The 21,181-nt window shown below is 34.4% G+C and overlaps 2 protein-coding genes across 4 annotated transcripts in view; one reads left to right on the top strand and one right to left on the bottom strand.

Moving 5' to 3' along the window:
• LOC126779469 (putative pre-mRNA-splicing factor ATP-dependent RNA helicase PRP1) overlaps nt 1-21,022 on the bottom strand; it is a 105,403-nt gene extending 84,381 nt beyond the window's left edge. The window contains exons 1-11 of one of the 3 annotated variants that reach the window (XR_007670357.1): nt 20,885-21,021; nt 15,760-15,884; nt 14,047-15,199; nt 13,335-13,471; nt 12,048-12,185; nt 11,499-11,621; nt 10,910-11,009; nt 10,287-10,377; nt 9,441-9,603; nt 6,755-9,264; nt 5,599-6,720 (exon numbers count right to left, since the gene is read on the bottom strand). Coding sequence is in view for 1 of the 3 variants with exons in the window: in XM_050503461.1 (XP_050359418.1) it covers nt 9,137-9,264; nt 9,441-9,603; nt 10,287-10,377; nt 10,910-11,009; nt 11,499-11,621; nt 12,048-12,185; nt 13,335-13,471; nt 14,047-15,199; nt 15,760-15,884; nt 20,885-20,934 (2,208 nt within the window). In the remaining 2 variants the exon portion in view is untranslated. Of the gene's footprint in view, nt 1-5,598; nt 9,265-9,440; nt 9,604-10,286; nt 10,378-10,909; nt 11,010-11,498; nt 11,622-12,047; nt 12,186-13,334; nt 13,472-14,046; nt 15,200-15,759; nt 15,885-20,884 lie in introns of those variants that run through there. The other 2 variants (XR_007670358.1, XM_050503461.1) reach the window with 2 other exon arrangements.
• LOC126779647 (grpE protein homolog, mitochondrial) lies at nt 242-3,247 on the top strand. Its single transcript, XM_050503800.1, has 6 exons — nt 242-431; nt 922-1,075; nt 1,403-1,516; nt 2,182-2,304; nt 2,405-2,488; nt 3,072-3,247. Exons 1-6 carry the CDS (start codon nt 343-345, stop codon nt 3,183-3,185), a joined length of 678 nt encoding a protein of 225 aa, XP_050359757.1. The 5' UTR covers nt 242-342; the 3' UTR covers nt 3,186-3,247.
• Nucleotides 21,023-21,181: the final 159 nt, after the last annotated feature.

The following is a 21,181-nucleotide window of genomic DNA, read 5'->3' as shown; positions in this document are numbered from 1 at the left end:
TTCGCTTGCATACTACCTTTATACTATTTTTTATTTGATAAGTAAATTGTATTTTCTTTCCAGTATTTCTAATTCGACAATATTTTTTAGACATACTGTAGATTATTGCAAATATATAAATATTATAGTATTTAAATACCGTGCTTTCTATTTTTTTATTAATTTTATTTTATTAAATAGTTGAATGGAATTTTACTTCTGCTTTTACGTACACCATTGCCATTTGCCTTATGCCTGCAATATAAAAAAAAGTAAATGACAGAATTGACAGATAAGGAATTCCGACATAACCTTTAACGTTAAATTTGTAAATTTATTCGAAAATTAAGATTACTTAATAAAATGGCATCGCTTAAAGTGTTTTCGGTGGGCAGACTAGCCAAATACGTGACGGATTCTTCTTTGAGAACCTTAAAAACAAATATCTACAGGTAATCGTTGCGCAACTTAATCCAACCTTAAAATTGCATTTTAATTTTTTATGAAATTTTATTATTATTAAATTTATAATTTTTAATATATTAAGTAAAGTGTAGATAATTATTAGTAACAAATGAATTTCTTCCATATTAATTTTTACGCTTGTAACTAATAACACAATTTCGTCATCGATTATAAAAATATAAAAAGTTTGATATATCACCAATATAATTTCATAGAGCAAGTTATAAAATCTCGGCGAAATTCCATATAGAATAAACTATACATTGTTGAGATAAAATTTTTGAATTATCGACATATTTATTTAACAATTTTAGGTTAAATTTACTTTAATTATCTTCTGGACTAACTCACACAGAATAAATTACATAAATATGAATAAATAGCATAAAAAAAAAAACAACGAAAAATCTATATGGCTTATTTTCATGATGGATTTACTTTTATGCTTAAATTTCAAAGGTTTTATCTCAATTTCAGAACTACAGTATGCAAATATAGCACGGAAGAAAAAACAGCAGAGTCAGATGCGAGTGATAAGAATCTACCAGCATCCATAGAGGAATGTCACAAACAGATTGAAACACTAACTTCTGAAGTCGGCACACTCAAAAATCATCTTAAAGAGTACGAAGTAGGTTTATTACCCTTTTATTGTATAACTGTGTATCTGTGCTAGTGTATGGCTAGTATAACAGAAAGAGAGAAATCAGTGCTTAACTAAACAGTTGCTAAGCAACATATATAATAATATTTTGCTTAGCTAACATATGATTTAGAAAACAAAGGCTACAACGAAGATGTTTTGACCATTAGATTGGGATGGTTGGCATTGGGGAGGCTTCCATTCGTCCAGCAGTGGACGGCGATATGCTGATATATGTTTTGACAATTGCTACTTATATTTAAGCTTTGAATGCTACACGGTGATGATTTTAACGTTATATGTGAATTATTTCAGGATAAATATAAAAGAGCCTTAGCAGACGGTGAGAATGTTCGAAGACGGATGTTGAAACAGGTCGAAGATGCAAAATCATTTGCTATACAGAGCTTCTGCAAAGATTTATTGGATGTAAGTGTAATGGCAATTCTAATATTATAATAACGTCCTCCTAACTTATTTTGGAGGGAATTTGAGAATAAACACATGTATTACTAAATATATTTAATTCGTAGTCATTCATTGTGGAGCTTGATCACTTCGAGATGTTTTTAACAAAGGAGAAATGTTTTGTCACAATATATTTACAATAATATTATACACCAGAAAAAACGTTATTGTATATATATATATATATATAGGATTTATTTTTTTAAGCACCAGTCTTCGGAGACAAGATACTGTTCATAGTTGATAAGGCTTTTTGTAATCTACGGAGAAATAAATGAATGAATTTATTCATTTATTCAACTTGTTTTGAAAGAATCAGTGATAATCATTTTATAAATACAAGAAGTAAGAAGGTGAGTGTCCGACTACACAGTAAGGAATTCCTTTCAAGGTCAAGAATTCCATAATAAAATTCCACAGATGTTTTTAATTTTTCCAATTAATATTATCCTGGGATCACCATTCCACTATGATCGGAAAGAATTCAAGATTCCAGTTATGAACAAGTACATAATAAAATATGAAACAAGGCTCTTAAGTAGGTTTTAATTAGGATGGGAAATGTGTTTTAAACTGTCATCAATGCATTTATATTATTTAGATTCATAATGTAAATATTGTTGCAGGTGGCGGACACGCTGTCAGCGGCGGCGGAGAGCGTGCCCGAGGGGGTGGAGGGCGAGGGCGCGCCCGCCGCACTGCGCTCGCTGCGGGACGGCCTGCGTCTCACGCGCGCGCAGCTCACGCAGGTACGCGTACACTGAACGAAGCCTTAGGCGTCAAGGTAGCATGATCAAGCGATCCCGTGAAATTTAACTGTGTATTTGAAATGATTTAATTTTTTCCCAGGTGTTCAGCAGACATGGACTGATAGCCGTGTCACCGTTACGAGAGAAATTCGATCCTAACCTACACGAAGCGCTGTTCCAACAGGTATTTTTTATTATTAACCATAAATTATAGGATTGAATAAAACAATGTAATTATAAATTGAAAGCGTCAATAGTGCAATGGCATACTTGACCCTTAATTAGAGGGATAAATAGAACTATCAGTAATTTCTTTAAAAAAAAACTAATAAAAATCTCTTAGCATATATATTAACAATTAACAACTACGTTTTTCGTAGAGATTTTATTCTATTAATGGTAAACATATAATTTCAAAAGAAAAGAAGTCGAGATGGCCCAGTGAAGTCGAGATGGCCCAGTGGTAAGAACGCGTGAATCTTAACCGATGAACGTGGGTTCAAACCCGGGCGAGCACCTCTGAATTTACATGTGCTTAATTTCTGTTTATAATTCATCTCGTGCTTTTCGGTGAAGGAAAACATCGTGAGGAAACCTGCATGTGTCTAATTTCATCGAAATTCTGCCACATGTGTATTCTACTAACCCGCACTGGAGCAGCGTGGTAGAATAAGCTCCAAACCTTCTCCTCAAAAAAGGGAGAGGAGGCCTTAGCCCAGCAGTGGGACATTTACAGGCTGTTACTGTATACTGTATATAATTTGTAGGAGGTGGAAGGCGCAGAACCGGGTACAGTGGTAGCAGTCAGCAAAGTGGGTTACAAGTTGCACGAGAGGTGCGTCAGACCGGCCCTCGTGGGCGTCGCGAAGGGATCCTCCTAGTGCGGAACGAACCTTTGGACTGTTCGATTGTTGAATAGAAATAAATGATAACTATCATAGGATTTGTTAAATTTTATTTATATTCAAAAGAAAATAAGTACCAAGATGTACTAGTTGCACTACACTGGCTTCAAAAGCGGTTTTTATGTATAAATACAATTGAAACTTGAAATGTAAAAATGGAAGGGATGCAATTGTAATAATAATTTAAATAAAACAAGAATGTACCAAATTAATAAAACAAATGTCGTATATATGATGGTAGATTTTAAGTAAATAATTTTTTATTTACTATAGAAAAATAAAGCGCAATTTGTTTCCATATTTGACGTAAAAATTTCTAACCGTCGACGGTTTTTCTTTTTTTGTTATTTATTTTTGCGTTCCGAACCAAATTTAATTTAAACATGCATTTTTTTAATTTAAATTTAATAAGCTTTATATTATACAAATATTAATATAATATTTAAATAGTCTCCACAATTCCTCCACGTGCAATTTTTTTTATTTAAAAACGTAATATATTTTTATTTATAATCTGTTATTACGCAATATTGGCGCGAAAACGAAAACAAAAACATTTGAAGGTGTCATTTTTAAAATTTAAAACTTAAAAATGTAATATTAATTAAGTGATTTTCAATTAAATAACGGGGAATGGGGAATTATTATATAACTTCACAAACATCTCTATTTATGAATGTTTATATAAATACTAAACTTTGCTGTTTTTATTCCAAAATCTTAGTTTGTAGTAAGTAGTTTAGTACTTATTTAGTATGTCTGTAATGTGTTGTGTGTGAGTGTTTGTTATATAGAAATAAATTACATTTTTGTTAACACATTCGTTTTATTTAAGACTAAAAGAAAAATATTCTAAAATACTTAATAAGTTTATCCAGTAGTAGATACTGGTGGTAGGGCTTTGTGCAAGCTCGTCTGGGTAGGTACCACCCATTCATCAGATATCCTATCGCAAAACAGCAATACTCGGTATTGTCGTATTCCGGTTTGAAGGGTGAGTGAGCCAGTTTAATTACAGGCACAAGGGAGATAACATCTTTGTTGGTGGCGCATTGGCGAAGTAAGCGATGGTTAACATTTCTTACAATGCCAATGTCTATGGGCGTTGGTGACCACTTACCATCAGGTGGCCCATATGCTCGTCCTATACTATAAAAAAAATATTCCGTCTTGTTACAACTGATATTTAATTTTTAGGTAAAAACAATTGTAACTGAGCTATATTACTCAATACAAGTTATTTTGTTTTTTTTTTTATGGTATAAAAGCTTAATTTTTTTTATTACTGATATTTAATTGAATTTTATATTAATAAATTTATACCCCATTCGAATCGAAGGAGTAAAGATAAACAAACATTAGATTTACATATTCCACGAGATTCGCTAACAGCTCTGCTGTATTATACATCATATTGTACACCACGAACAGTTCTCGATTAATACATCTATTAATTTCGCGAACCCATAAATATCAAATCTTTGTTATCAAAACTTTGAAAGTGAAATTAAAGCATATAAGCAGTTAAGCGGAGTAAAGCGAGAACTGTTTGTACATAATATAGCAGTTGTTAGCGAATCGCATGGAATATACATAAAACTAAGGTTCGTTTGTCTTTAATCCTGCTATTATATAATTGGTTAAAGATGTGACGTCTGTAGTGCTGATTGTTTGAATCGGTTATTAATTGCCGGTAGTTAGATTGGCTGGTGGACATCAAATAAATTAACATAGCGACCGTTAGATGGCGCTGGATCAATAATATGAAAACTACTGTATATTATTTTACTTTATTACTTACATACGCGTGCATTAGTACATGATGGTGTGTTTTTTTTTTATATTCGCCGGGAGGGCAAATGACTACTCCACCTGATGGTAAGTGGTAGTAGAGTCCAAACGCGACGACGGCTAGTAAAGACGGGAAAAACGTTCTGCACTAGCCGCCTTCGCCTTGCCGGCCCGCAAGATGCCTCTTCACGCCTCGTTTGAAGGAACCCGGGTTGTAAGAGGAGGGGAACACGTAAGCTGGTAAGGAATTCCATTTTTTGGAAGTGCGACAAAGAAAGGAGTTGCCAAATTTCTTTGTTCGCGATGGAATTGATGTCACAGTTAGGCGGTGACATCGAGAACCAGCTCGCGTGGACTTAAGAAGGAAGGGGGAAGCAGGAATTAGAGAGAATAAATAAATAAAAAAGTGTTTGTGGACTTCAACACAAACTATTAAATGACGGCCTTATTTATAAGTGTTTTTAGCGGTTGATTAGTAAAACAATGCTGTCTTCTTCTTTCGAACGTCAAATCAATAATGACAGAAAGAGAGACCTTAGGATTTTACTAAACAGCCGCTAAAGAGCGATTATACGGTATAATAAATAAAAAACATGAATATCTTACACATAGCTTTATTTCACGTACACATCACTATCACGCAAGTCCATATTTTGCTCGAAACTACCTTTGAACTGCGACAGACTTGAGTTTTCAGGATAACGCCTATTATTAAAAAAAATATCTAGTTATACTAGCGATCTAGTTCCTTCATTTCATTACAATTGTACAATATTTGAACAAACGTCGGTCCGCGGAGAGAATGCGTTTCTGACGTCGTCATCGGATCCAAGAAGGTCACTTTGAAGAAGCGAACATAACTGATGCATAAATATGAAGTTTGTTTCGTCTTAACTACTCCGATTATCATAAAATTTCGCAGGGTACTTTTCTACGGACCGAGGGGAGGGGTCCTTATATGATTTATTTGCTATATGAATAATACAATTATTTTAAATAAGAAAACGATAACGGCCCTATTTATATAAATTTTGCTTAGCGGCTGTTAGTTAAACACTTATTTCTCTCTTTCTCTCATAACTGATTTCACATTCAAAAGAAGACACAGCGTTGTTTAACTACCCACTCGCTAAACGTTTATTGTTAAAAACAACTTTTTTATATTTCGTAACTCACAGACGTTAGGAAACCATTCTCACAGCGGATGAACAAAGTCAAACATTTTAAATTAAGTTAAGAATAAAATACAACACAATTTTGATACATTTTATGATCGATATCAAATCTCAAGACTAACCAATTGCGATATGATTGTATAGTAACGGTGTGTGCGCGTACACAAGTCACTCTCCATGCACTCTCATAATCCGATGTGGCACTTAAATAAATACATACATACAAAAGGTATCTGATGCTAAATATAAAGCTAAGTTTGCAAACGTTTATAATACAATTAATTTGTTAATGGACGAAACGATCACTCGACAAAAAAGACAAAAAAGGTTTCTTTCATCGGTTCTTGTCGGTTCAGGGTGTTGTCTTATTTAAACTGGCAGTTGTTTTTGCTAATCCATTTGTAAATGTAATGCTTATATATATATTGAAAAAAAAAAAATGATTTTGATTTTCATATCTGATGCAGGACCAACATTTTCAAAAAAGACGGAGACCCAACAGTGCACATTAACTATTTACTCAAACCGTTCTTATAATACTTTTACTTATAAAAATTGTATTGAATTGATGATATATACTAATAAAATAACATTTCCATACATATTTCAAATTATTTCTTATTTATATAAAAAAAAAAAAAAAAATATGACACTGCTGGTTCTATCTTGTAACATAAATTTTTAAGGCAAACAGATTCGTTTAAGGTCGAAACTTTTACATGTTTATCTAAACATATCGTTTTTAAAATAATAAATAATAATAAAATAGTAAAAATCTAAATTCTGCGTCACAACATCACGGTTATAGAGCGCGCCAATAAATATGATAAAGGTAGGAAATTACTTCCAACCACGAGAAAAGTAAAGACAAACAAACAAACTTTGACCGATATCATTGGCCGAGACCCTGGATAAACACTGGTGGTAGAACTTTGTGCAAGCTCGTCTGGGTAGGTACCACCCACTCATCAGATATTCTACCGCAAAACAGCAATACTTGATATTGTTGTGTTCCGGTTTGAAGGGTGAGTGAGCCAGTGTAATTACAGGCACAAGGGACATAACATCTTAGTTCCCAAGGTTGGTGGCGCATTGGTGACGTAAGCGATGGTTGACATTTCTTACAATTCCAATGTCTATGGGCGTTGGTGACCACTTACCATCAGGTGGCCCATATGCTCGTCGCCTTCCTGTTCAACGAAAAAAAAAAAAAAAATAATCTATGATACATAGATTTCGTGTAAAAGGAGTTTTTAATGTTGAAGAATTTCGGAAGTAAAATCAATGTGTATGTAAGTAGTTAAGAGAACTGTTCGTAGTGTACAATACAGCAAAGCTATTAGAAAATTGCGTGGAATATGTAAATCTAAGGTTTGTTTATTATTTACTCCTTCAATTGGAATAGCGTATACATATACATTATAGTAGTCAGCAGAACATATTAAATGAATATTTTATATTACCCATACTTATTATACAATACAAGTCATTTGTGCATGATGCTATTCATATACGTGAGCTTGTTTTTCTGACTGTACCATGTACAACGGAGATGGGAATATTGATCGATAGAGACGGCACGATTCCGTTCGCCATTTACAAATCGTGTCTATTAACACGCTTCACACTTAACTTGGAGACAGACATCCTACACATCACAATTTTATACCGCCTCTATCTAAAACAACATTGTATGCGGTAACAAAAAAAAAAAAAAACAAAAATGCTACTCTCAAATTCACAGATAATTAATAATTGCAAAAAGCAATTCTTTATAAAAATCTAACGAATACAATACGTAACGTTACATCTTTATATAACAATTAATGTATCTTTGTGTTTGTGTCCTGTATTCATTACATAACCGTTAATCCGTATGGATGTACATAGGCTGAAGAGGCACAGGCCTAAAATTTAAAATAGGCATCACAACATAGGCAATGGCATTTAGGGTGAACAACGAGGCAGGATAGGGTCTCTATCCTCGGGGCCTCCACGATATGATATACTTTTATAGATAAGAAAATAAAAAACATCCGTATCCATAAGATAAAACCATTTTAAAACATTATCAATTATTCTCTCTTAGTTCAATAAATGACCGGGCCATTTTTAATGTCCCAGGAACACCGACATGTTCGGCTCCTGGGCTCCAACGGGCTGGCTTAGATAATATTAAATATAAATCAAAGCCTTGCCACAGTCAGTTCAATCACTAAACCTTAAGGGACTACAGTCTCCTTATAACGCTAAGATAATTAATCTTTTATGACGTCATTCATAGTGACGGGACGAATATTTGTTTTACTATCGATATCCAGTACATATCCCTATTGAACACATTGGTGTTACAACTGGGTAACTCATGACAATTCAAATGTACTTTTAAATGTCTATTTGTATAAAAAAATGTTTTGATTTAATTTGATTTGACATGAAGCAGTACTGCTCGATTATAGCGACAAAATAAAAATATAATTATTATAATAAAACTTTTACACTTAACAACAAAGAATCATTATCAGATTAACTAACTTGATGTTGATATATATTGAAATTGGTCGATTCGTAATAACCAATTAATAAATTTTAAGTATTCATTTAGAATAGTTCAATTAAATTCTTAATGCAATGATTTCTAGTTGTTCCAATACGACACATATTATATGAATGATGAATAAGAAATAAAAGACCAGTCATAAATATAATATTCAGAATAGGTGATTAGACTGATTTGTTTGCATTGATAATCGTTTCAGATTTCAGCAGTTTAAAAATTTAATTATTACGCATTGGAAAACTAAATGAACATATGTTTTATTAAAACCAATATGCGACCCATCACTAAGACTCAGCAATAAAAACACTTTTTTATTATAATTATTAAAATCCGATGTTTAAAACGTTTCAAGTCTGTCACGGTTAGGTATAACATATGACCCGAGATCACTCAGAGTGACCTTAGAATCCCTCTTGGTAGGCCTTGGAATCGAGACGGGCCTGTAGAAGTTCCAGCTGTCTCCGTGCCTCGCACTGAGGGAAATTGTTTAACTCGTAGTACTGCGGTGCAATCTTCAGCAACCATTCCGCTGAAAACATTTAAACAGATATGTATATTAATATGTAGGCAATGTATAGGCTCATCCAAGAGCAGTAGCAAACATAATTTTTTTATGCGATAGGTAGGCAGTGGCCCAAATCATCTGATGGTAAGTGGTAGCCAACGTCCATAGACGTTGTCATTACTAAAGTAACAAATACTCACGTTTGATATCTGTGACGGTACGAATGTAATTTTTTGTTGTAAGTACAAATTCATTGTATATGACCCAGTCCGGTTTGTGATCGAGGCAGGTTGACGGATGAAGCTGGACCACTTGGTTATCCTTAACTGTTAAATAGTGTCCCGTACGTTCCAAGTGAGCGACCTGAAACACATATACAAAGATTACTCTTTACACATTTATTAATACAATACAAATTGGAAGATATAATCCTCGAAATCATAGGACTGTTCTGTACTAAAGTGGCAACAGATTGAGTCCTGTGTCTAAAATTGAAGACGCATAGAAGTATTGCTTCTATATACACGTATATGTTTATATGTATACAAAAAACAGAGATAATTTTCACATGTAGTGTGTATACATTTGTATCGATACTCTCATGAGCAGTTTTAAATAGTCATGTCGGATGTTACAGTATATAGTCTGAGTTACAAATGGGAGACCTGATGGTAGTCACCACTGGCTATATACATTGGCACTGTGATAAATATAGAGTTATGTCCCCTGTGTAATTTGTATTCTTAAATAATCTCGTACTAAGTGTTAAGGGTTTGAGGTGAAATCTGCATTAGATATTGGTTTGCCATATGTTCATCAAGCCAACTCTAATTAGAACAGCATGGTGGAACATGCTGTAAGCTCTCACTTCTGGAGAAGAGGTCTTAGCTGTTTAACTTAATACATACGATATATTTACTTTCATTTAAAATACTATTTGTACATGATTGATGAGTTTTTCATCCAATTTCCCCTATGACTGCTACAATCCAAACTTTCATAAATTTGCTACATTTAAGAAATATTAAAATCACACAAAGTATTACCTGCATAAAGAAACCATTGACGAGTGCTTTCCTTATATTAATATAATAATCTTTGCTTGTGAACTCTGTGCTTGTCCTTTTCAAGTTAAATCTGAAAACATAGATAAATAAACAAATATTAATATAAATTATCGGTTTACATTACGCAAGACACCTCTCCACTGCTACGAAAAGCCCCCGGGGGGGGGGGGGGGGGGGTTATGTGATTGGTGTCTTAGATTATACAATATATAACAATAACAGCCTGTTAAGGTCCCACTGCTGGGCTGAGGCCTTCTCTCCCTTTTGAGGAGAAGGTTTGGAGCTTATTCCACCACGCTGCTCCAATGCAGGTTGGTAGAATACAAATGTGGCATAATTTCTATGAAATTAGACACATGCAGGTTTCCTCACGATGTTTTCCTTGACCGTCAAGCACGAGATGAATTACTATAATCATAAATTAAGCACATGATACAGTGGTGCTTGCCCGGGTTTGAACCTACGATCGTCGGTTAAGATTCACGCGTTCTAACCACTAGGCCATCTCGACTTTTATTCGGCCTTAGGTTAGGAGTTGGAAATTTGTAAACATAACTACAAATTTATTATATTCTCTTTTATGAATATAAATAAAACCATACCTGTCCATGATCCGGCTGAGTTGTTGTCTAACATTGTCACCGGATTTAAGTGATCTGTAGTTGATGAAGTTATCGTAGCACCAGTGGGGGTCTTCCATGTCTGGAAAATAAAAAAAATATTTGTGAATAATCAATAAATCACCATTGTTATTTGTAGCATCAAACTTAGCGAGCATTTCGATACACTGGTAATCACAAAATGGTTTAAACACACAAATTAAAGTACACAAAACGTTTTTATTTCATTAGGTAGACACACTGACAAGTGATCTGGCCACCTGATGGTACGTGGTCACCACTATAGATTACCAGTCTAAAAATACCTAACCATTCCTTAAATCGTTAACGCGCCACCACACAACAATACTAAGTATTACTATTTGGTGGTGATAATAAGTGGTGAGTGGATGGTGCTTACCGAGACAGACTGACAATAGCTCATCTACCGTAACAGCCTGTGAATGTCCCACTGCTGGGCTAAAGGCCTCCTCTCCTCTTTTTGATGAGAAGGTAATAGCTCATCTATTATTTTCATTTTCGTTTCAATCTAAATTTTACGAATCGTAACAAGTTAATGTTGAGCACTTACTTTGCTTGAAAGCGTGATACACGTTCAGTAGCGTGAGGTGGTCACCGTCAATGTGCGCGAAGCGCATCTTTGCCTCGTCAGCCGCCTTGCGGGCCTCATTCGGTCGCACGAAGCATTGTGGAACTGAAAATTTAAATTAATACATAAGTCTCCGCACGAGTTCCTTGAGAGAGATGGTAGGATTGGTTATGCTGAGCGCCATCTGACGGCGAGTTGCAACAAATTTAAAAAACCTATTAAAAAAACGCTTTTCCAGCTAACTTTCGAAGCGTTAATAGCGGAATAGTTATATATATACGGGTATAATAGTCGCTTGTTCGATCCGGACTCTATATACTATCACAAGCTTTACGCGTAATTAAAGCAATTTCTTAAAGAATTAATATTAATCATTCTTAAAAATAAAAAAAAAACTTTCTCATAGTGATCAGACAGGTAGTGTCGAAGTCATTATAAGATTTTCAATTTCTAATGAAAACATATAATTACCTTTTGTAAATGGTTTCTCATCTAGCAGGAGTTATGAACTGAATTGTTCCGTAGACTTACCAGAGAGCATGGCAGTGATTGATAGTATCTCATTGGAACAGTTGTGGTTGCAGCTCGCTATCAACATCTTCGCCAGCTGGGGGTCGAGGGGGAACTCCGCCATGACGGCGCCGAGGTCTGTCAGGTTACCGTCGTCGTCTGGAATTGGAAATATAACAAGTTTTAGGCGAATTGTCAAAGTTATTCTTTTTTTGACGATTAGCGTTATCAATTTTAGTCAAAGGCAAAATATTGTTACAACAGTGGCTTTAAAGTTTTTCTTTTTTTCTAAAGTATACGTGTAAGTATAGCCTAGCAATATTATGTAAATAAGTGGTCACCACCGCCCATAGACATTGGCACCGTAAGAAATATTAGCCATTCCTTACATAGCCAATGGGCCGCCAACCCTTGGAAATATTACTATTATTTATATTATTATTATTTTACTATTATTAACAAATGACAAGGTTGACGTTGACAAATGTTTTTACGCGATAAAAGAATTCCTGCAATAAATATTTGACATTTATATATCAATTTCATAAATATTATTTAAATGAAGTATTATAATGTAATGAAATTTCTTGTAATTAATAAAAAAAAAGTTGAAATAATTTTAATGTATAATTTAAGTTAAAATATTTGCATGACATAAATATAGTGTCTAAATATGTATAATTATGTTAAAAGAAAATAAATGGAATTGAATTGAATACTACTGTGAGTCAATAAATTATTCCAGTCATTCGGTAGGTTTTTTTTTTAGAATAAGCAGACGGACAAGCATATGGGCCACCTGATGGTAAGTGGTCACCAACGCCCCTAGACATAGGCATTGTAAGAAATGTTAACCATCGCTTACATCGACAATGCGCCACCAACCTTGGGAACTAAGTTGTTATGTCCCTTGTGCCTGTAATCACACTGGCTCACTCACCCTTCAAACAGGAACACAGCAATAGCAGGATCCGATGAGAATCTCTCTTTCTTAAAAAAGATCACGGACAGGGAAATTTATTAGTCCCTCTTAACTTGTGAACGATTTATTTAATTCAAAAAAGTTTCCAACAACAGTCGAAAGGAAATTTTATGTTTCTGTTATTTACTTTACTTAATTACCGTGTAAAATCAACACGTTCAATGCAAATATATTAATCATTTATTATAATTCTAGTGTCGACGGGACGACAAGTGAGCGAGCACGCAACATGCGTGCGGACATGTTGCGACGTGTTTGGTTTGTTGTGTAGACACCTCAAGGGTCGACAAGGGATGTTACTTTACATAATCGTGGATGTAGCTCACCGAGCGCTGCCAGGTAGTTGAGGAGCTCCAAGGCCCTCATCAGGGTCTCGGGCGCGGGCGGGTCCATGAAGTCAAAGTGCACGAGGTCGTCGATACCCAGCTTTTTCAACTGCAAAACTACAGATCCTAAGTTTGATCTGCAAAACGTAATGCGGTAGGCATTAGGTACGAGCTTACCACCATTATATACTACATGTATATACTAAAAACTATATATATATATATATATATATATATATATATATATATATAATGCACAAGTATGAACATGACAATTTGCTTTAATTTGATTGCTATTTTTTCATTCAATCGGCCGGACCTTGGATTTGAACCCTTGTCATCGGGATTTAAGTCTCTTAAGCTAGCCACTAGACGAGTGAGTCCGATCATTACACATCTTATATACATGTTATACAAATAATTTTAATATATAAAATTAGTCGATCTTTATCAAAATTAGTTTAACAGTTGTAATCGACTGTAAAACAGATATTGAAAAATATTTTGTTTTTTTTTTGTATAAAATGGGTAGGCGAACGGACATATGGACCAACTTAAATTGGTGTTGAAAGATATATTATTCATTCAGGAAATCGCCAATGCGCCATCAACTTTGGGAACTATGATGTTATGTCCCTTGTGCCTGTAATTACACTGGTCTGTGTGGGACCAGCAAGACAAACGTCGCGGCACAAAGTTCGGCTGGAGTCACCTCAGAATCTCGGGGTAGGTGTTGTCTTGCATCTCATGCTTGTAGGCCTTCTCGGTGTACAGGCGGAAGCACTTTCCGGGTCTCGTGCGGCCAGCGCGACCGGCGCGCTGCTGCGCCGACGCTTTGCTGATGGGCGACACCAGCAGCGACTCCACGCGGATCCGCGGGTTGTACACCTTCTGCTTCGAGAAGCCCGTGTCTATCACGAACACCACGCCGTCTATCGTCAGCGACGTCTCCGCGATGTTCGTCGACACGACCACCTTCCTGCCGATGGCGCCGTTGGCCCGGTTCGGAGGAGCCTGCTCGAATATCCTTTGCTGAAGGTTCGGCGGCAGCGTCGAGTATAGCGGTATACACTTGAGCTCGCCGACTTCCGGTCCCAGGTTGTCAATTTCACGTTTGATCCGCTTGCAGGCGTCCTCGATCTCCTCCTGACCGGTGAGGAACAGCAGTATATCACCGGCTATCTCCTCGCATATGTGGATTTGAATGACGGTTCGTATCGCCGCCTCCAGGTAGTCCCTCTCCGGTTGGGGGGTGTAAAAGATTTCCACCGGATGTGTCCTACCCGGGACGTTCATCAGGGGGGCATTGTCAAAGTACTGCTGGAACTTTCCAGCGTCTAGTGTCGCGGACATAATGACTAGCTTCAAATCCGTCCTTTGCTTTATCACCTCCTTCAGTACCCCCATGAGGATATCCGTGGCCAATGTCCTCTCGTGGGCCTCGTCGAGAAGTATGACCCTGTACTGTTCCAGCATCGGATCTGACATCGCCTCACGCAGCAACATACCATCTGTCATATATTTGAGTACCGTCTGGGGCCCGGAGCAGTCTTCGAAACGAATGCTGTAACCGACCTGTTGTCCGAGCGGCACGTCCATCTCCTCCGCGACTCTCTGAGCGACTGACATCGCGGCCACTCGCCTGGGTTGGGTGCAGGCAACTCCGTGGGACTTCCCCGCCGTGATCGCCGCGAACTCCACGCACCATTGCGGTATTTGAGTTGTCTTACCGGATCCCGTTTCACCAACTAACACGACACACTGGTGCGTGTTCAAAAGTCTCATGAAATCGTTTTTGTATTCCCAAACGGGGAGGCCGAGTCGACGTCGCAGGAGTTCGTGGTATCGTGGAGTATGCGGTGAGCCTGAGGACAAACAATAAGTATTAACCAACAGAAATAAAACTTCTGTTATAAGTATCGGGTCTTAGGCTAAATCTTAACAAATATTACAAATGCGAAAGTACTCTGTCTGTTACGGTTTCGCGACTAAGCCACTTAGCTGATTTTGATGAAATTCGTTAAGAAGCAAATTCGAGTACACCAAGACCCCTTCTTATGTATATGTACTAGTAGTACATAACAGATTATATTAACACTTTATTGATTGATTGGTCACAGAAAACGTCAACAAGAAAAAAATTTAGTTAACGCAAATTAAAGTAACGATAAACAAAATGTTACATTGTCGAACTCACTAATTCCATCTGTTAAAAAGTTAACAACAAAATGGAGTATAAAAATATGTTTGATTAAAAACAATTAATTACTTATAATTAATCACAACATTTAGCTATTTTAAGTTAAACTAAGTTTTTTTTAAATATTTAAATTTTACAAAAGTCATTGTTAGTAAACCAAATAAATAAATAAACAATTCGAGTGAGGCAATATTTTAGTATATTTCGAATTAATAAATCGCATACCTGAATACTGGTTGATACCAGGCGTACTGGTAGCTGTCGGAGGGAGTGCAGTTCCAAGTGTGGCGACCGAGTCTGACGTCTCCCCGCTGCCACCGGACTTCGCCGCGGCCGCGGCTTTCTCTTCCCTGAAATCACACCACCAATATCAATTATACATATGTATCGAAAACAATACACATTAATTCTATTGACAAATAACAGTCATCTTAGTATCGTTCACTACTTACATTTATTATAAATTAATTTATCGAGATTACATTTCAAACTTACAATTTAAGCTACAGTCTCAGTTCCGTCCTCTCCGCTAGATGGCGCTAGTTTCTTAGTGTAAGTGTGTGTGTGTTTGTGTGTGAATATAAACACTTTATTAAATTATTTATTGCTAATTATATTTTTAAAACACTATAATTATAATTACTTTTAATTTTCTTCGAAGGTGGTTGTGTATAAAATCCACTAAAACAGAAAAAGAAATGTATGACATTGTGTTTTCTGGTTTAGTGGAACTTTTACTTGTTGCATAAGATAGTTTAAATATATAAACAATGGTTAAAAACCAATTTTTTTTTATTGTTCAGTATTTTATTTACGCGTTCATTAATGAAAACAATCAAAAGTTGTTTTTAAGAATTATAAAATGTTCAGGAATTGAAATTTTATTTCTTTAATGAATTGGCCATTCTATTTCTTAAAAAATATATCATTTTAATGAGATCCACGATAAGTGACTGCGAGCACCACCATTTTGTCGCGCAATATTTTACAACATACTACAATATTTTATAACTCGTCAAATAAAAAACCCCTTTTCTCTTTTTGACAATTGCTCTCAAATGATGAATAATTTCTTTATTAACACATGGTTTTATATTGAAAGCACTCAAGATATTGAAAGCATTCAAGTGTTCGTTTAGAAGGGAATACTATTAATTTTCTTAAAAAATTGCAACTTTTCTGGCCGTGTCCGTAAAAAATTGCCAAATAACAATGAGAGAAGCACTATCTGCGTCCGTTGAACACGCAAAGGTCAAAATAAAGAAGTAAAAAATTTGAGAAAACAACGCACGCACAACATACCAAACGAAAACGACGAGAAAAATCTCAGTTCCCTAATGTTTAGTTTTGAACTTCGACACATCACATAGTATTGCCATTGCAAAATCGCGATCTTGAATAAATTTATTCATAGTAAAAATGTAAAATGAATATGATTTCATTTTCATGAACAATATTTTCATATTGATTTTTCCAATTTGACTGTTTGATAATAAAAAAAGTAATTGATATCTAGTACAATTCAAACGTTTTTATGTGACTTAGTTGACTCGCGATAGTTTCCAGCGCCATCTAACAAAGAGGACGACGAGGATACAAATATTTTTAGCGGTCCTTTATATTTCAGTCACCCCCCCGTATCTCGGTAACGTTGAGGTTTACGTTAAAAACAGTAGAGACCTTTTTTGTAGAGGCTAACATTTTCCCATCTTTTTCATTTTACACTTTTTTCTCTATTGTTAATATTTTTCGTAAAATATCATTTTAAAAATTTTGGAAATACGAAAATAAATGTCATAATCAAAGTTGGAGAATGGGATGACAAAATCTCGGTTTTATACTTGAGGGGCCCCCTCTAATATAATCCAGTCGAATAATAGAGTAGCGGGATTTAACGCAAAGCGAATGCATTTTTTTATTTTTGAATTACCTATGAAGCATCTGTCTCGTCTGACGCGTTGTTGCTTCCGACAAATTAACCTAATTTTACATATTTAACAATACACTTTCAAATGCAATCTCAATAGTGGGAGTAAAGAAAACTACATTGCCCTTGAATAGAGATGGCATCTAAAAGAGGGTTTTTTTTATGGAATAGGAAGGCAGACGAGCATATGGGCCACCTGATGGTAAGTGGTCACCAACGCCTATAGACATTTGCATTGTAAGAAATGTTAACCATCGCTTGCTTACCAATGCGCCACCAACCTTGGGAACTAAGATGTTATGTCCCTTGCGCCTGTAATTACACTGGCTCACTCACCTATCAAACCGGAACACAGCAATAGCAGGTACTACAGTTTTGCGGTAGAATATCTGATGAGTGGGTGGTACCTACCCAGACGAGCTTGCACAAAGCCCTACCACCAGTAATACCGGTATATGTATTTGTTTGTAATAGTGTTGTATTATATAAATAAAGATCGAGATCGAATATTAATCGAGAATTGTTTGTATTGCGTTATATATAGAAGAACTTTTAATAAGGAATATATTATATTTCAATATATAAATCTAATACTCTTCTTGCCATTGCATCTGGACTTATATTATAAAGAAGTAAGACTTCATTTTTTGTATGTTTGTTTGTAATGGATAAACTCGAAAACTACTATAACGATTTTAAAAATTCTTTCTCCTTCAGAAAGCTACATTATCAGCGTGTAACATAGGCTGTATTTTATTTTTATTTTTAAATTAGACCTCCGAAAATGTAACGCAATAAAGTAACCCAAAATATCATATTTAATTAATACTATTTTCTTTTGTAAATACATACTTATATAAAAATTATCTATATAAGAATGTATTGACAAAAGAAAAATCTATTATATATCTAGTACATCAGTTGTCTGGTTTCCATAGTACAAGCTCTATACAAGCTTAATTTGGGATCAGATGGCCGCGTGTGAAATATGTCCCAGGATATTATTATTATATTTTTTCTATAAAAGTCATTATTTTGCGTAAGCTGCAAAAACTACTGATAACACCTTAAATGTTTATAGTACTCATTATTACCCACAAAAAAGTCTGCAAAGCTATTTATTTACTTGTTACAGTTAAATCACAAATTCATTTCATTCCAATTAATCAATAAAAACAGGGGCAAAATCAAAGATGATGACATTCATATCATGATATTAATCCTTATGCAAATAAATAGCTTTGTAATAAAGATCGAGTCTATATATGTAAATCCATCTTTAAATTATTCAAATCAGACCTTTCGTTTAGTAGTTAAGACTAGAAAGTACAAAAAGTAAGAAAAGTACTGCGGTGTATGCGAATATTGGATATCGAGAGCAAACAGTACTATGCTTAGTCTATTATTTACCTACACCTTTTATTATTTGTAAAATAGAAACAGTTGTATAGTAATTTTTTTTATTTTAATATTTTTTTTATTACTTAACACTTTATTATTTAAAAAAAAAAAAATTATTATTTAAAACGCTATATAAAAATTGAGCGGGTTTTTCGAACTTTTAACATTAAACTATATACTTAATTTAAATTAATATGTTATGAGTTACAGAACAATTAAAATTTTCATGCAAGAATAAATATGATGGTGATGGCCAATGATGAGATGGCGAAGTAACCGGCGCAAAGATTTCATATGTACCATTTGTATGTACCATATTTGTCACATATTCTACTGCCAAACAGCAACATTTAATATGCTGTGTTGTAGTTTGAAGGTTGAATTAGCCCGTGTTGGGAATTAAGATGTTATGTCCCTTGCGAGTGTAGTTATATCGGCTCAACCAACCTTCAAACACAAACACACATTATTATTGCTTATTAATTAGTATTACTTTTTGGTGGTGGAATATATAAGTGAGTGGTACCTAATCAGACAGACTTGTCCTACACCAAGTAATATATATATATATATTTTTTTTTTTATAGAATAGAAAGGGGGACGAGCATATGTGCCACCTGATGGTAAATGGTCATCAACGCCCTTAGACATTGGCATTGTAAGAAATGTCAACCATTGCTTAAATAGCCAATGCACCACCAACTGTACTGTACTGTAAATCCACTGGCTCATTCGCCCTTGAAACCGGAACACAACAATATCAAGTACTGCTGTTTTGCGGTAGAAAATCTGGTGAGTGGGTCGTACCTACCCAGACGAGCTTGTACAAAGCCCAACCACCAGTATCTTGCAACATACTCAACAATAAATAAAAATCACAATTTATTTTACTTTATCCATATTAATATCATAAATGCAACAGTAACTCTTGTCTCTTTGTCTGTCTATCTATTACACGTTCACGGCCAAACCACTAAACCGATTTTGTGTAAATTTGTTATGTACCAAGCTTGAACCCTAAAGAAGGACAGACCACTTTTTTATACCTAATACATGTCACCCTCTGAACACACGGTCTAATATTATAAATATGATAGTTTGCGAAGCTTTAGTAGTAATTTGTAACACATAGACTAACTAACAGCAGCCCTCCTCTCACAGTCACATTGTAAACAAACAGTAACAAAGTCTGATAATTGTGAAAATCAGCACCCATTTTTATATAATAACCAAAATTAATACATACAATTCCATATATAGATTATATATATGCTTTATCTGTTAAAGAAATTTCTTGCAACATACAAAAATCAAAAATATCAAGTCTGTATTATTCTTCCATTGAGCGGAAATAATTTTAATAGTAGTTCGGGTTTTAAGAGTGAGTTGTTGGATACACATAATGTATTATTTTCTATGGTTGGTAATGTATATTTCTCACTATCCGAAGACCAATTTCCCCATGTCTTACTACTAATAATAAATAAATATATATATATAAATATAAATATATAAATCAAGGCAATGCTTCTATCCACCATACCAGTAGTGCAACAAGAATAATAAAATCAATAACGATACAGTAACTCTGTAGTACACATTTTTGTTTTTATTTAGTTAAGTAAATAGGCGGAATAAAGTTAAAACCTGTATATTTTTTGGGCTCAAATAAATTGTATTAATAAAAATTATTTGATTATGAAATACGGTTGTAATTATTTTCATAATGTTACTTAATGTTATTTACGTATGTATTAAGAATTATAAGCAGTAAAATTTTTTTTCAATAAATACATGAAAAACACGTTGTTTTTAAATGTAAATAAAATGTTTAATAGCACAGTAAAAGTGACGGTTGCGAGTTTATTATAAAAATAAATATATTACTTAATATGAATGATTAATAAATAGTCAACTAGCTGTATTATAACAGAAATACTAAAACAAAGGAGATTTAATATTATAGCTGACTAAATAAATTATTCTCGTCTGTATATTTTATAAAACTAATAAACAGCATACCTCTTTTTCTTAATAAACGGATCCATCACTTCAATCCTTCGTTTAGACATATTTAAATTAACACAATTATAAGAAAAATAAGATACAATATGAAGAAAATTCTTCAATTTTTCAATAAAACGAGGCAGCTTCAGCAAATAAAATGGCGACTGCGCGGTACACAAAACAGATAACGCAATTCAAATAGTTGAAAAAATAAAAATAAAAATAAGTATATAGCTGTACTTAAAAACTACAAAAAAGTCAACATGTACTAAATTTTAATCAGTTTTGTATTTTTACGATTTATTTTCTTAA

Source organism: Nymphalis io, chromosome 29, assembly GCF_905147045.1.
Source record: "Nymphalis io chromosome 29, ilAglIoxx1.1, whole genome shotgun sequence".
NCBI classification, from domain to species: Eukaryota; Metazoa; Arthropoda; class Insecta; order Lepidoptera; family Nymphalidae; genus Nymphalis; species Nymphalis io.
This window is presented reverse-complemented; position numbering and strand designations above follow the sequence as displayed.